At 39.5% G+C, this 16,970-nt stretch overlaps 1 protein-coding gene across 20 annotated transcripts in view; it reads right to left on the bottom strand.

Moving 5' to 3' along the window:
* Positions 1 to 16,970, bottom strand: part of CELF1 (CUGBP Elav-like family member 1) — a 67,514-nt gene that overhangs the window by 24,592 nt on the left and 25,952 nt on the right. For 10 of the 20 annotated variants that reach the window (XM_075105360.1, XM_075105357.1, XM_075105363.1 and 7 more), the window contains 7 exons: positions 9,351 to 9,538; positions 8,466 to 8,548; positions 8,002 to 8,050; positions 4,047 to 4,181; positions 3,781 to 3,860; positions 3,201 to 3,362; positions 1,710 to 1,791 (listed from right to left, as the gene is read on the bottom strand). In XM_075105360.1, coding sequence (XP_074961461.1) covers positions 1,710 to 1,791; positions 3,201 to 3,362; positions 3,781 to 3,860; positions 4,047 to 4,181; positions 8,002 to 8,050; positions 8,466 to 8,548; positions 9,351 to 9,528 — 769 coding nt within the window. In that variant the 5' untranslated portion in view covers positions 9,529 to 9,538. Of the gene's footprint in view, positions 1 to 1,709; positions 1,792 to 3,200; positions 3,363 to 3,780; positions 3,861 to 4,046; positions 4,183 to 5,630; positions 5,637 to 8,001; positions 8,051 to 8,465; positions 8,549 to 9,350; positions 9,539 to 16,970 lie in introns of those variants that run through there. The other 10 variants (XM_075105376.1, XM_075105375.1, XM_075105370.1 and 7 more) reach the window with 4 other exon arrangements.

The following is a 16,970-nucleotide window of genomic DNA, read 5'->3' as shown; positions in this document are numbered from 1 at the left end:
CATTTAGTGCCTGAAACAAGAGGATTCTGCCTTTATTTAGATTCTCGCAGTGCCATTGTAACATGAAAGCATGAAGTTGAAACAAAAAAGTTATATTTTTTGTTTTTATTGTGCTACTGAGGGTTAAAAGTGCAAGTGTTAAAGCTAGTGAAGAACAGAGCAGCTTGCTTCCTTTCTGAAGTAGTTTGGCATGTGCACGCTGCACCTGTCCTCTTGTCATTGCATTATTTTCCCATTTGCTTTCAAATAGGGTCAAGATTAAATTTGTCTGCAAAGTCTGATATAGTTTGGGATCTAATTACCTACTTAATTTTTCTTTCTATGAATATCAAGAGAGGAGATCAGCTGAGATATTAACAGGACTTTGAAATTAAAACTATTTCTGTGAAGAATTCACAGACTTGGAATAATTCTTTTAAAACACCATGCAACTTTCTATTTATATGCCTGAGTTCACAGTTTTTAAGATTTTTTTAAAATAATGAAGACACAATTACCCTGGAAACTTCACAGGCAACCTCAGCTAGTTAGCCCCTGCCCCAATCCTTACTGTAGTAACAATTCACATGAACTGCTGTACTGTTTTTCTCCTTCATTACTACTTGCTTTTAACCTACACAAGAGGGGTGAAAAACAGTATAAAGCACATAAAATCTATTATAGATCACCACCGCACAGGATATTAGTGAAACTGATTTTTAAAAAATTGCTTTTGGCAAGAGTGTTAGATCTAAGGAGCCCTGAAGAGGTCTAACATTAGAAAAGTAGACATAAGAAGCTAAGGTTAGAATCAACCTCAAAGTTCTTACAACTGAAAACATAACACTTTGCAAAAGCTTGTAATAGTTACTGATGGGTGTACCAACACAAGTCAGATGTACAAAGACACTTTACTTTCTTAACATTTTTAGATAAACCTCTGCACAGACGGGGCATGTACTATTGTGGATTACCATACAACTCCAGGAGGCAATTTTGAAAGCTTAAAATGTTCAGTATTAAAACCAGAACTATAGGGTTTTTTTGCCAGCAGAAGAACGTGAAGAATGTGGTGAATGGAGTTACTAACATGTTTTATTATTCCCTGTGAAGATAGAAGAGACAATCGATCTGCAGCCCCAGTACTGCTATACTTAATGAATATTCCGACTAGCCGTCCATAGCAAGGAATATGACTCATACCTATTAAGCTGATATTCCCTAGCAGCGATTGTGTAATCAATCGTAATTCAAATTAAGGAATTAAAGAACCTGAATGAATGACTGGTTCACATTCCTACCAACACTGCATTTTCACCTTTGATGTATTTAAGAACAAAGAATTTAAAAACGGGAAACCTAAGAATCCATTATCACTTAAATACCTGCATAAATGCTTACTGCAAAACACAATGCTTCAAATATGCACCTGTTTGGATGAAAATAAATACACAAAGCTATCTTTTTGTACCCATAAGGGAAGACAATTTTAAATGCCAGAGGTAGGGGAGATTACCAGGATACCATAACTTACCTTAGGGAAAATGGTTAACTAAGATTAAGAAACATCCACACTTGTAGCAGAGGATTCCTGTCATTCCAAAGGAGTGGGTAAACTCAGGTCTACTTATTTCAAATCAGGTTAATGTCTCTACAGCCTTTTGGCTACTTTCTCTATCCTCTCCTCTTTTCTTTGGCACTAAGCTTGTCTTCTGTTGGAAAAAACTCACCTCCGATTGGGTGGAGGCTGCTCAGTGTGTTCAGGTTCCCAGATGACGCAGCTGCTGTCTGCTGAAGGAGCTGCAAATAAAGCTAGACATTACACCAAAAAACAAAACAAGAGTGAGAGTGAGGGATGGCTCCGCTTCTGGGAGAAACTGCATCACACCACAGCCAGAGCGCTGTCACCAAGGGAATTCCCACTGCCCATGCACCACATTGTAGCAAAGCATAAAGAGAATTCCCCTTATGCAATACAGCCAGAGCACCACCAGAGTGAAAATCCATGTTGCCCGTGCATCACATTGCAGCCAAAGCAACAGCACAATGCTTTCCCCACTTAACATAGTCAATGTTGAGGGAAGTTTACAGCTAATACACCAAGACAAAACTGGTATAATCAGTACTCGGAGATAATTCCTATTCAAAGCATCTCAGGCAGGATTGCCACCCCTAAGGATATATAACCTCAAGCCAGACTTTACAGCTGAACCTGCCAGCGTAAGACAAATGGCAAATGCCATACCAAAACCAAAAGAGCCGCTCTGAGAGGGAACCCCCGCCTCAAGCACAACGGCCATGAGAGAAATTTCAAGCCTCAGCTCAGATGCTCTTTAGAAGGATCTCTTAATTCCTTTCTCCATTAAGTAGGTGTTGTTATAAAAAACTCCAGTCTACCAAACCTAAAGCAATGATAAAGACAGAATGTCCCCTCTTCAACAGTACACCATACCAAGAACAAGATGAAATTTTCCTTCTGTTTCCCAGACTTTATATTGCATGAATACGGTTCTCTCAGCTACGCCGGCAACCCATATGAGGTACAGCACATCAATTTGAGAAGTTTACCCTTTAGGGACCCAGCAAAATCAATTAAAATCACTAACAGCAGGCTACTTCCTGTTGTGTCATTTTTGCTAAGGAGAGTTGTTTCTCTCTATTTTCTGTGGGTTGTTGGGGGGTGGTTTTGGGGGTTTGGTTTGTGTGTTTGTTTTTTTTTTTTCTTTTCATACTGTGCACTGTCAGCTGTTGGTGCTTCCAACCTGATCACCTTTTCTATTTGGACAGCACCAAGTACTGCTCTAGGTTTCACTGGAAGGGGATGAGAGAAAATAGGGTTGAAGAAGGAAAAATGGAAGAGGAATACAAGAACTACGTCATCAGACAGACGTGGAAAGGGCATTTATATGAGTAAACATTGAGGCCATAACATATTAAGAAAATCTTCCCAGCACAAAGTCATTCTACAGATGATGAGTTGGGGGGAGGGGAAGTTTCAGTAGTTGGGGCTACAGTGACTGGGGTTGAAATCCTCACTTAAATGCATCCTGACTTGCTGTTAGCACGTAACTTGATTTCAGCCTCCTCATGCACAAAACAGGCATTAGGAATCCCGCTCCTATCTATCAGGATCCTTCTAAAAATGAATACATTAAACACTACAAGATAGTCAGACACTGCAATCCCTGAAGAGATGAAAAGAACCCAAATCAGAAACTCACTGCTAAGTATTGGGGTCCAAGTGTAGTGAGACCAGCCAGGTTTCCCCATACTGAGGCAGCACTGATCTGTTGCATTTGTTGCTGGAGTTGCTGAGCAATTCGTTTCTGCTCTTTGTCCTTCTGTGTGTCTGCAAATTTTACCACAATGGGAGAAGAGCAACCCTGCAAACAGCAATTCAAACAATTACGTACTTGCTATCCCCAGCAGTCACAAAAATACTGCATTAAGACCCAGTCATTGGAAGCATTCCCCTCTCCTCCCCGTACAGGCATACATACAGGCCTCATTCCCACTCTTGTTTTGCTTTTCTGGTATAGCGTCTATATATTTTTAAACAGCACATTTCATTAAAGGTTCTCGTTTGCATTTAATTCTATTTTGTATTTTGGTATTTCCTCTGCAAATGAAGTTTTTATCTCGAGCTCTAAAATAGGAGCAGAACAAACACAGAGGTCCAGGAGTAGTATTTGCTAAGAAACGCACGCTGCACTTATCCTTCTCTGCTCTCTAATCCTCCCAACTCCACAGTGACTGCCTGACAAATTACATCTTCCTCTGACACCCACTAACTTGTTTTACCTCCATGGTCTGTGCTTGATGCATTGCTTTGATTGCCGTTTGTGCCATGGCTCTTGTTGTAAAAGTCACAAATGCACAACCTAGGGAAAGAACAAAAAGGAACCAAGTCATACACTACACCCACAATTACTGGGATGAATGAAGAAATGAAAATGCCTACAGGAGAGGGGAGGTGGAATCACAGAAAGAGCTCAAATGCTGCCTTGAGTTGCAAAAGGCAGGACCCAGTGGAGAACCTTGAACTGTCAGAAAAGCTTCCTGCTTACCTCGGCTCAGGCCATCTGGGCCCCGTAATATCCTGCATTCTTCAATCTGCCCAAAGGGGGAGAACATCACTCGGATATCATTTTCATTGCACTTCTTGGATATCATTCCAATAAACAACTTCCTATCTTCTACTGCTAAGAAATCAAAGGACAAGAGTATTACCAGCAAATATGTATTTACTAGATCTTATTTTGTCAAGTCTTCAACAACAACTGCAGTTATATCCCTTGTATTTGGGGTAGGGACTTGTCAAAACCAGTCCCCCAATAATGGAATCTCTTCAGTTTAAGAGGATGCATATGAGACACCTCAGTGAACCTGAAGGATGCCCATTTTATGATGTTTTACATTTACAATTTGCTGACTGTTGCTCTGTTGCAAGCTTGTGAACTACAAGAATGTAAGAAAAGGAAAAAATAGATCAGATTCAGCACTTCCCTGTATCTCCTACATTCAGTTCTGAGTGACAGAAGAATTGAATGTATTTTATTGGCCTATTTTCAACCTCTCTCCTCTGCCTGTTGTATCTTTAGACTACCAACATACCTAACTGCATCTAAACAAGCAAGTGGCCTGCAGAAAGCTTCTTTCTAGCCTCTTTATCATGCCAATCACTTAAATTTCGATCTCCTTATTTCCTCATGATCCTGTCTTAACAGTGGAAGCAACAGCAGTTACTAAAACAGAACAGTTTTAGTTCTGTTTCAGATTAATCCGTTCTGATCTGTACCAAAAGCATGAAAATAACACCTCAAATCAGAATGATCGACTCTGTGCTACTGTATGTTGCCTCTAAATGTTGATGCTACTAGGTATATTAGAGTTGAAGAATACCTTTCAGTGTGAAGACTATTTAAAAATAAATGGTCCAGGAAGACATTTCTTGTAACTTTTCACTTAGTGGTTACTAATGTCAGTTTAAGGTCACTTAAGGGAGTGGGGTGAATTCAAATTATTCCTCTTGTTTTTCATATTTAAGGATGCTAATCACCTCTGAAATGCTTTTAAAGGATGAAGCAAATTATGCAGAATACCATTTGGAAATATAAAGCCGTTTGCAAATACAACATTCAGCACAATACGAAATATAATACATGAAGGATGTAGCACAATTTGAAGCTTCAAGATAGAAGTCTACTCCTATTTAGTGCCATGGTGAGGGGAAAGCAACTTATTTGCTGAGTCTTCTATGGTGTTGAAGGGGGAAAATTCCAAACTATTCCAGCTGCCATTACTTTAACTCACTATTAAATCTTAACATTGTACCCAAAGTTCACTTTCAAGCTCTTAGAGCAGAAGCTGCTTTCAAATCCCTTTTGCTGTCCATTTTAATTCAAGAGATCCAGAATCCTTTTTATTAATGGCAAGTCAAAATACTTTTTAAACTGATGCTTTCTTATTTATATTTTCACCTACACCTTTTACTAAAACTCATAATAGCTGTAGAACTGTCACCCTAAAATTCCATTAAATACTTTTTCCCCTCTTCCCGTTATTTTCCTGGTGGGGGTGGGTGTGTAACGCTAGACCAGTTTTAGTTTACAGAACCTATCCTGTTCTCCTCCCAACAATACTTCAAAAGAATTACTCTTTTCTAGATATATTTACACAGAAACATGTTCTGTATACACATGGAGGAATTTGCAGATGGAATTACTCCTACTGTATGTTACCCACATATCCCATCTTCTGTTTTCAATTATCTTAATATGTAAGCTTTCTGGAACCGGAATTATCTTCTTCACGAGGCAACACTAATCTTACAGTGACTATGGCAAATGAAGAAAATAAAATTCAGCCAAGCCTAGGAAGGCTGAAACTACAAGGTGATAAACACTTTCTTTGCTTATCTTGCAGCAATATGTATAGGCTTACACACATTTGTGCATGTATGTAAGTAAGTATATAAACTCATCATGTAAATACATGGATAATCATTTACCCAATGGCAGATGCTACATGTCTTAATCCATCTGAAATGGCCAACGTGCAGAAATAGTCAGTTTTCTCTCTGCTGAACGGTTGTGAACTGTGTATACTACAATGTCCTGGTTTTGTCTGGGATAGAGGTAATTTTCTTCACTGTAGCTAGTGTGGGGCTGTTTTGGATTTGTGCTAGAAACAGCGTTGATAATGCAGAAAGGTTTTAGTTGTTGCTAAGTAGGGCTTACACTAGTCAAAGACTTTTTCAGCTTCCCTTGCTTTGCTAGGTGCACAAAGAGTTAGGAGGGGACACAGCTGGCACAGCTGACCCCAACTGACCCAAGGGGATATCCCACACCATACGATGTCATGCTTAGCATATAGAGCTGGGGGAAGACAAAAGGAAGGGGGGGACGTTTGGAGTTTGGCATCTGCCTTCCCAAGGAGCCATTATGTGTGATATAGCCCTGCTTTCCTGGAGACGGCTGAACACCTGCCTGCCTACGGGAAGGAGTGAATGAATGCCTTGTTTTGCTTTGCTTGCATGTGTGGCTTTTACCTGTTAAACTGTCTTCATCTCAACCCACAAGTTTTCTCACTCTTACCCTTCAGATTCTTTCCCCCATCCCACCGGGGAGTGTGAGCAAGTGGCTGTGTGGTTCTTAGTTGCTGACTGGGGCTAAACCATGGCATACAAGATGTTTTGACTCCCAGCCTAGCTGCAACAGGCCTTGCTTCAAATTGGTCAAGCACTTGAAAAAGCATTTCTAGATTTCACAGAATCATAGAATGGTTTGGGTTGGAAAGAACCTTAAAGATCATCTAATTCCAAGCCTGTGCCATAGGCAGGGATACCTTCTACTACATCAGATTGCTCAAAGCCCCATCCAACCTGGCCTTGAATGCTTCCAGGGAGGGAACATTTACAACCTCTCAGGGCAACCTGTTCCAGTGTCTCACCACTCTCACAGTAAAGAATTTCTTCCTAATATGTAATCTAAACCTACCCTCTTTCAGTTTAGAACAGTTAGCCCTCATCCTATCACTATACTTCCTGATATAGAACCCCTCCCCATCTTTCCTGCATGCCCCCTTTAAGTACTAGAAGGCTGATTACAGTCTCCCCAGATCCTTCTCTTCTCCAAGCTAAATAACCTCAACTCTCTCAGCCTGTGCTCACAGGGGAGGTGCTCCAGCTGATCCATCATCTTCATGGACCTCCTCTGGACCCACTCCATGTCTGTCTTATCCGGGGGGCCCCAGAGCTGAACACAGTACTGCAGGTGGGGTCTCACCAGAGCACAGAAGGGCAGAATCAACTCCCTTGACCTGTTAGCCCTTCTTTTGATGCAGACCAAGATACAACTGGCTTTCTGGGCTGCAAATACACATTGCTGGCTTATATTCAGTTCTTCATCCACCAATAGCCCCAAGTCCTTCTCCATAGGGCTGCTCTCAATCCACTTATCACCCAGCCTATATCCATGTTTGGAATTGCCCCGACCCAGGCACAGGACCTTGCACTTGGCCTTGTTGAACTTCATGAGGCTCACACAGGCCCGCCTCTCTAGTCTGTCCAGGTGCCACTGGATGGCATCCTTTCCCTCTAGAGCATCAATCACAGCGCTCAGCTTGGTGCCATCCACAAACTTGCTGAGGTGCACTCAATCCCACTGTCCATGTAACCAACAAAGATTTAAACCACCTTAGTACAAAGAAGAACTGACTGGATGTTTCCCTAACTGACAACATGGTTCTACCACAAGCAGCAGCAGTGGGAGATACTGAGTAATGGAATTTTAGAGACATCACTTATGCTACCTACTACACTGAAAACACACCTTTTTCTTCCTGCTCTACCCCCACCCCACTTTTCTTAAAAAAAAAACCAACAAACAAAAAGCAAAACCACAAACAAACAGGTCTCCAATTAAAGACGACTTCATCAGAAGCTGTTCAACAAAGGAAAATCCTCGAGGTTCCCTATTAACACAGATGATGCCACCAAACTCAGACTTTAGTACAGCTTACCATTACTCTTTTCACTATCAGCTGGTTTCATCTGGATAGGATGGTGCATCTGAAATGTAAAAAGATTATTTAATCCTAGAGACATTCACATTATACTGTATTAAATAGACCCCATAAGAATTGTGTAAGAAAGAAATGGTAGCCTAAATTGCTTCTACAAAAGAGCATATGAGACAATACATAAATTTCTAGAAGAAAGAAAAGCTTTCCTAATGACAGGCCACCATTCCTCCTCAGAAATTAGTATAGGAGCCATGCCCATGCACTTCACTACCATATTACTCCCCCAAATATTCCAAAATTCCCTTAAGATCTGTTATCATACAAATCTCATGACACTGCTCTTTTGAACAGGTCTTTTAAAACATGATTGGAGGGCAAGATAATGTATGTTTGTATATCAGTGGTGCCAGAGCTCAGAAACATACGAGTTGCAAAGAAAGAAAGTATGGCTCTTCTCTTACCCCTGGGAGGATCTTCATGTTGTGAAGAGCATTCTGTGCTTCTAGTGCGGCTTTACGGGTATAAAATGTAACAAAACAGCACCCTGCAATTGAAACAAAATGCTGAGAAAGAACACTATGAATCTTGATGTACAGAAATTGCAAGTCCTGCACTTCTATCTTTCGAATGCAAAACATACGACAAGTATAAGAGGTTAGACACTGAAATAGGTAGGTACTACTGATTGTGACTGCTTAAGAAAGATTTCTAAATGTAATAAAAATAGGATACATTCAGAACTTACCCAACATCACCAATACACCATTAAACCAAACATATAGATACATCTGCCAGAGAATTTTTGGCTACTTCCACTATCAAACTCAACAATTACGTGCCAGTGCTAAAAACCTACCTAGTTTCCCAGGAAATGAGATCTTGCATATAACTGAAGTGCAAATCCAGGTAGTGCATTTAGTTAGGATTTGATGTACACAAATGACTAAGACCTCCATGTTTTATTTTATGTGAAACTGTGGCATTTCCAGCAACATTTTGGTCATACCACAGCATCACAACGATGCTCTGGAACAACACAACATTAATTTGATTGCAATTTGCAATTGCTTTGCAATTATAATCCATATTCTTCAAGCATCCCCATTACTTCTGAGCTCTGAAAAAAATTATTATTTTCCTATCTCAGCTAATGACTGGATCACAGTCCAAGTGTAATTAGACACATACACTTAAAGACAGACTATAAAGCCTGGGCTTGCATGCACAGCTGGTCACACAGAGCTCCAACACACAGGGGTATCTGAATCCGCAAACAGCTAAGACTGTAACTATGTGAAACAGGCTGAAGACCCCAAGTCTCACGTGAGAAGCACAGAAGTTCTCACCTTTGCTTTGAGGAGGGTTTTGGCTCCTGTCCCTCAAGACATTGATTTCATAGACAGCACCATACTGTTCAAAAAGTTCTCTTAGATCCTTCTCACACCAGCTCCGTGGGACCTGACCCACAAACATCTTGATAGCATCTAGATCAGGTTGATCTGGGTGATCCAGTGTGCCATTCATTTTCTTTGAGCTATGAAAAACAAGAAGGAATTTCTGGTTGTATCTTTCCATAGCTTCTAGATGCTATTGCAGCTAGGAAAAGCATGCTTACAGCAAGATAAAAGACACATATTTCTACACATATATAAATGTATATGATTAAAATATACATGTAAAGGGAGACTCTTGCACCTTCCCAGTCCTGCATACAATTCAGAAACATCATTCACATTCATTGGCAAGCTGTGTACTTGGAAACCAAGCATTCTCTACACAGCTGTTTAAATCTTCTCTTAACATTTTTTGCTATAATGTCGTCAGCTGAGATTCATCTGAGACTCAGAACACAAATCTGTTGAGCTAACTGAAAAATATCACCAGCTCAACAATGTAAAATTTTTCAGAACAAGAAACCAGAACAGGAAGGAACCTAAACTCAGTCTACCCACAGACTACTGAAGTTATCAGTAACCAGTGAAAATGAGGAATGTTTTTTTTTTCCGTTGTTTTCCAATGTAACTATCTGGAACTGTTTCCCAGGGTGAAGATCCACCTTAAAACAGAGAAACAGGTACAACTGAACAGGTGAGAAGTTTCATTAAAGGTCTGCAAGGCAATAGCTCTTTGTGAAACTAGGGAGCTTTCAACAATATTTGGCAAACAAGCAGGTTTAGGTTGTACATGAACAGGTTAGGATTGGACAATCTAGTTAGTCACAGACTGAATCAAGCTGAGTAATGGTAGGGTGTTAACATAAAAAAAAAAGTAACTTCTTAGGCTATAACAACACAGAAGTTTTGGGTATGGGAATCTTCAACAGCCTTCAAGGCATTGAATCTAGCCATATGAACAATTTACAGCCTATTAAAAAAACTGTTATACTCCACCCAGCTAGGTGACAGTCATACACTGTTTTCTGCATTGATTCCTCATTGTTTGCCAAGCGCAATGTGAGGTCATATCATCAGTAGTCAGAGCCTGGTATACCACAAGACCCATCTCTGTGGAAGACCGACTGTAATGACATCCTACTGTAGCTATAATGGTCAGCAATTTTAACATACTAATCAACACCTGCATAATCTAGAAAGGACAAGCGGAGTGGAATAATAAGTATACAATGATTCCCCCTGCCCCCAAACTCTTTGTTGAAGAATATAGGTGGCCGCCTTCGAGAATCGTCAGCTCTCTTCACCTCTGCTTTTTTCCTTTAAAGATAGTTTTTGAATGGCTTATCAACTGCACATTACAGTAAATAGTGTTCCTCTCACTGTCCACCTGTAATCATACTCTCCCCTGAATAGAATTAAAAGCAAAAATGAAAAATTCCAAACCAGGCGTCGTGTAGTTAATTTTTCCCTTCAATACGCTGCTGTTCAGAGCCTAAGGGAAAACTGATGCTGGGAAACCTCATAGTTTTATAACTGCATGAGCAGACTTCAGAAACAATAAAGCTGCTTACTAGAAGGGAAGGGAATCATCATAAATCCTTTCACCCCTCTCTACCTTCCACTCAGAAAGGGTCAGCACCTCTCCAAATATCCAAGGCAAACAACACCTTTTGCAAAGAGGTAAATTACCTCTTTTCATACTCCAATATACTCCAATACCTCCTTTCACTCCAATTGAGAACAACTGGAAATCATTAACTCTCTCCCAATAATAATTTTCAGCCCTGCCGTCTACGCCATGGGCAGCTTCAAGACCATAGCATGGCTTCTGTAACTGGGCAACTCTTAACATGACCTCAAGACACTCTCTTTCCTAATTAAAAGGTTTAGTCTGGAGCCATTAATAGAGAAGAACAGAAACTGTTCTCTCAACAACTTCGTTAACTGATTGTATAATATCAGTACCTGTAGCATACTATAAACAGTACTGCCAAATAGCTTTATTCCTCCTTAGCCGTCATCCCCAAAATTATCACATCATTTTTGCCCCATCCAGAATCCAACATCAATTGTAAATGCCCACTAGGATTTCTTCAAGAAAACAAACTGCAGAGCCTCCTATCTCTCTTCCCATCCCCATCCCCCCCTCCCCAAGGCGAGTTCATCAGACAGCAGAGGCTTCAGAGACAGCAATTCCAACTACGACTTTAGTTATAAACTCAGACGTGAGGACAAAATACTTACACGGGGCTAGCATTCAAGGAGCAATGGTCCACCATCATCTCTGGGAGGAAATCCAACTTGAACGCAGCCATCACCTCAGTCTGTGACAAACTACTAACGCTAAATCAGTGTATTGCCTAACCCCCAACCAACACCTCTTCCAAAAGTTCTGCAGGTCTTAACACTCAGCCACACAAAAAACACTCAAACCACAGAAACAGAAGCTCAGGGAGACCAGCAACAGACACCACAAACAGGCTGGACTGGGACAGGGACATGGAATCCCAGATTAAAAAGGGGATGCGACCATGTGAAGGGAGGCTCAGCTTAATACATAATGAAAATGCTGATGCACTGGGCTTGTTTTGTGCAATTTTTCCTGGCAAAGCAGTACTGAGTGCACTGTCAGATAAACAGAGTGTCAGATCCATGAAGATAGCAATGGGTAACAGAGCAGAAAGAATACAAACTCCAGTCTTTCCATCCCCAACTAACTCCTTGCCTCCCAAAATGGCAGTCCAAGGCCTTGAGGTTCAGGCAGACACTTCCCATATCACCAATATTAAGGTGTGAAGTCAAGAGGTTCCTTCATCATAAATATTTTCAGTGGCTGATCTCACTCTTTTCGCCTTATGCACTATTTTTGACACTCTCCTAACTTCTGGGGAGACAAATGCAAACTAAAATGTTTCTCTGAACCTACTAAAAAATGAAAGCTATGAAGATTTGATCACTCAAAAATTCCTTAACTACTGCAGAACATCAAAACCTACTCCTTTTATAGGAGGAAAACATACATTGTTCAGAAAACAATGCCCATCATGCATCTATAAATCCAGAGACATACAGAACCTATAGATGAGAAAGAAAAGGATAAATAGTGATTTGTTGAAAACTGTTTTATAATCTTTGAAAACACTGATCAGAATACCTCAGCTGCTTCATCATTAAACTAGGGATAACATGTTGATCAAGGAACCGTGAGGTGTATTTATGCACACAAAGACCTATTGATAAATCTCCAATAGCCAAACAAAAGGATAATACTGGATGCATTGGGAGATGCAGAAATATTTGAGTGCAGAGAATATGTGCTGCAGAGGCAGCTGGGTTCGTCTGACAACTCCAGGAGGGATGATTAATTCATGTTCAACATGAATCCAGATAAGCCTTATGTATAAGGTTGATAGAACCATAAACTCTTAGAGCATCAAGGAAAACATGCTGGGCAGCTGCAATCACTTATTTTTTTGTCTGTCACTGACTGCGATATGTACTTGCAGTTACTTAGACTGGCCAGTATATACAGCTTGCTTTATGCATGCACAGTTACAGCACACCAATTATTTTTTCATAAATAATTATTTCCAACCTCTGAAAAAAAAGAACACTTAAAATCTTCTGTCTGCCATGAGGTTAATTAAATGGTTATTAAAAGTAGTTAGGCCTTGTAATACAAAGAGATATGCACGTTACTGCAAAATAAGAGAGGACATGAATTTAGCACACATCAACAGTAACTACCTCACACATGCTCTTACTATGCGGTAAATGCAAGAAAGCTTATACTTTAATGAAAAAGGTGTGAGCTACCTGCTAAGCACCACTGTTAAGAGCATGCAAATAGGCACTAGGGAGCACAGGTCAATTTATTAGCCTTCGGTAAATTATTCATATCTACTTACAGACATATCTTACAAGCTTCCCACTTGAAAAATGCCACATTGTGAAAGTACATCATATTCAAATGTTAAACTGAGCCTGGAGCCCACTTTACGGATTTCTCCAAAATGAGCACACAGAGAAACACTTCAGATTTATATTATTAGAACAGCAGAAGATATGGTGGGGTTCTTGCCACTGTTCACATAAATCTATAGACCAACACTGTAAATTCTGGTCTTACCTATGAAGACCAGAATTCATTCCTTCTGGTCTTCCAGTTAGCTTTTTTTGAGCAGCCAGTAAAATACCCCAGCAGCCTTGCTCACTGTAGGTTAGATGAAAGATGATGCTAGCAACAGATACTCTAGAAAATGAGATTTAAAAATGTTACTGAGATTGATTAGTTTGCTGAAGAAAATCACTAAGTCATTATGATTTGACACTATGCCCACCCTTTCCTTCAACTCTCTGCTCCCCAAAATGGAAGTCAGACCTGCTTGTTCCATTAAGACAAAACTGCAACAAGTTATAGGCATTGTCACACTGTCATACTCCATGTCAAATTCAGTCTATTAGCTTTGATAATTAAAACATTAGTTTTGTGCAACTATCCTGCCACATATTAATCTTTAATTATTGTTATTTTTACTCTAATTTCTCCCATGACATGCTCACTTCATTTAATGAACAGCACCAAAACATTTCACGTGCTGTGATGTACAATTTGGGGAAAAGGAAGAATCAATACTAGAACGGTGAGTAAATATCTGAAGGCATGTTAGCCAAGATGCAGTGCCTCAGGGGTACCATACTTCTTCAGTAAGGATGGCAATTTCAGTGATAAAACATAGTGTAGAAATAGGTTTGTTTTAACATTATTTAGCTGAAGGCATCAAGTTAGTGAAATCAAAAGACTGACCGACTTCACTTGTGAAAGTATCAGAAAGAGTGGAAAAATGGTATTTTGCTAGTGCACAGAAATAAAAAAAGAATTAAATGAGGAGGCAGTGCTTCTTTAGAATTATACAAAACAGAAAGACATCCTAGCCATAGCTCACAAAGGAAGAAAGAAAAGTAAGAGAGCTAAACACTTATTTTTCGCTCAGATGTCAAATTCCTGCAGGATTCCAGATCCATTCTTTAGCTGTTTCTATTCAAAGGATAATAGAAACAATGTCTGAAATTCCAAGCTTTATGGGCTGTAGCTACACATTTAAATGTGGTGCTAATCTGACAATACCAACATTAAAAACTTCTACATAGTACAGATGAAATCTCACTTTTTTACACTTCTGAAGCCCTAGGATATGCTGCACTATATATTGCTATATATGCTCCTCAGAGACTGCAGAGCATAAATGCTAAAAGTTTTGCTTTAATTTTTCAATTTACAGAATTACATTACATCCTGGGGCACAAAACCTTAAAAAAACCCCACATGAGAAAACCCACACAATAAACGCCAAAAAAAACCCCACCACCAAAACAAAAACAGAACCCTCAAAACAAAAAAAAAAAAACCTGTGTTGTGTCATATTTTGTTTCCTAAGAAAGCCTTGTTCATTTCAATGAACAATTAACTCTGAAAGATAAAGATAATACCATCTTTTACTTTATACAGTCTGAACCTCAGAGGACTTACACAAATCTGAAGCTGAGGAGCTACTGGGATGGTGAGACTGAACTATGGGAAAGGGTGCAGGCTATGGGGAAATCAGATGCTATGAAGCTTTGAAGGAGACAGGTCCTAGAATAAACTTCCTCTTGTATTATCTGTGTATATCCAGATCCCTACAGTGTTGCTGAATTGCAGTTTTGTTTTTAAACAGATAACCCCTAGGTTACACGGCTCAAAATACAGCAACTACTTGTCAATATTTTGTTGTTTCATTGTTGATCACGTAAGCATGTGGTCAGGATGCTTTCTGCCTATGTTGAAATCCAAACCGTCTCCCCATGCCTCGCTGGGTACAAAAAGCCCCTTACCTAGTTGCCAAAACTGCACTTTCTTCCTCTGCCAATCTCTATGACAGTTATGCACTGTGAGTACACAAGTCTGACACATTGAGAATGTTGAATTTACCATCAAAATACATGTTTTAGACTGCCTACAATTCAGATTAAATTAACCGAAAAACATTTTTATTTATATGAAATTTTTGTAGAAGTTCCCAGGAGGAGAAAAAGGATAGGATGGAATGACAATTGCTTTTATCTCAGAAAAGTAAAGTTTCATGGTGCTCTCTCTTATGCATTTATCTGAGAGCATTTAATTTCTCCATACTCTCCAGACCTAGATAAATTTGCACAAGTTAGGTAAACAAATTTTATTCTTGAAATAGCTTATAATAAGATTTTTCTTCTTCTCCCCTTTCTCAAAACAGTCCTGGGGGGAAAAATATTTGAGGTAAATCAATACATTCCTGACCTACTTCTCTGGCTTGTGAATGAAGTCCTGTCTACCTGTAGCTTCTACTCCAATTAATTCTGTGAAAGCTCAAAAGGAATGAATTCTGAACTTTTGTCTGATTGAAGAATCCCCAGGACTCCCAGCTCTCTGGCCAGCAGATGAAGCAACAAGTCACCTATCCTTCTAGCTTTCAGGATGACGTTTTCTCTGCCTAAGCACTTTCAGAAAGGGAAAAATAAAACAGCAGCTAAACTTACCCTTTTATTTGATAGTAAAGACAAATGATTCAAAGCAGATCACACAAAACCTATTTTCTAAAATGATTAAATTAGGGTTTTTTTTTCTGGAAAAGGAGATAAAACTTTGCACTGAAGTGAACACATTTTTTATTCTCATGAATTCTAAACAGTGGAGCTTATAAAAAGTAGACTAGAAACACATACAGGTACATTTTCTTTTAAATTGTCATGGGCCTCCTCAAGTACATATGCTTCTTTTGAAAGCTCTGCTTCTATTCTTCCTGCCTTCTTACTGCTATGCAACATTAACTTGAAACAGAATTTACTGCCACACAATTCACAAAGCAGTTGTGGTTTCCTATGTTCATATCAGTAAAGCAGGAGACTGGCAAAGGCAAATTTGAAACTGGTAAGAGGGAACGCTTACTAAATTCACAGATAAAACAAATATTTAATGAAGGTGACTTCTGTAATCCTGTCAAAGCTTGACAGGATTTGAGCACAACTGGATGCTTGCAGGGATGTATTTTTCCACTTCTATTTACTGCACATATTTATAAATCCCACCTGTGGTTTTGGCTTTTTTTTTTTTAAACAATAACCCATGGGCTATATGCATCAAGACACTGCACATAAGAACTACTATGCTCTAGATAACATTAGGAAGCAACAACTAAGTAACCTCATCTTTAAACACAGACTAATCAATAATTATTAAGATTTTAGACCCATTTGTCTAATGCACATAGTACTAGGCATTATCAGAAGGAAACCACAAACTAGACTCTGTCCACCATGGCAGTTCTCAAGTTCCTTAGTCACAACTTTTTAGCTTTCTAAATCAGCACATCCAGGGCAACATCTTTAAGTGAAAATAGATACAGAAGACACTGTTTGGATTAAAACCACAGAAGTTACTGATTCTCTGTGGCAACTGAGGTCATAATGATGAGGTAGCAAAACAGTATATAAAGTCCTATATCTGTGTAAGTCCGTTGTATGAGGGGGTTCTGAATGAAGCTGGTCAGAAAAGAC

The sequence above is a fragment of the Phalacrocorax aristotelis genome, chromosome 10 (assembly GCF_949628215.1).
Source record: "Phalacrocorax aristotelis chromosome 10, bGulAri2.1, whole genome shotgun sequence".
In the NCBI taxonomy this organism is placed as follows: Eukaryota; Metazoa; Chordata; class Aves; order Suliformes; family Phalacrocoracidae; genus Phalacrocorax; species Phalacrocorax aristotelis.
Note: the sequence above shows the minus strand (reverse complement) of the source record. Positions and strands in the feature narration are given on the sequence as shown.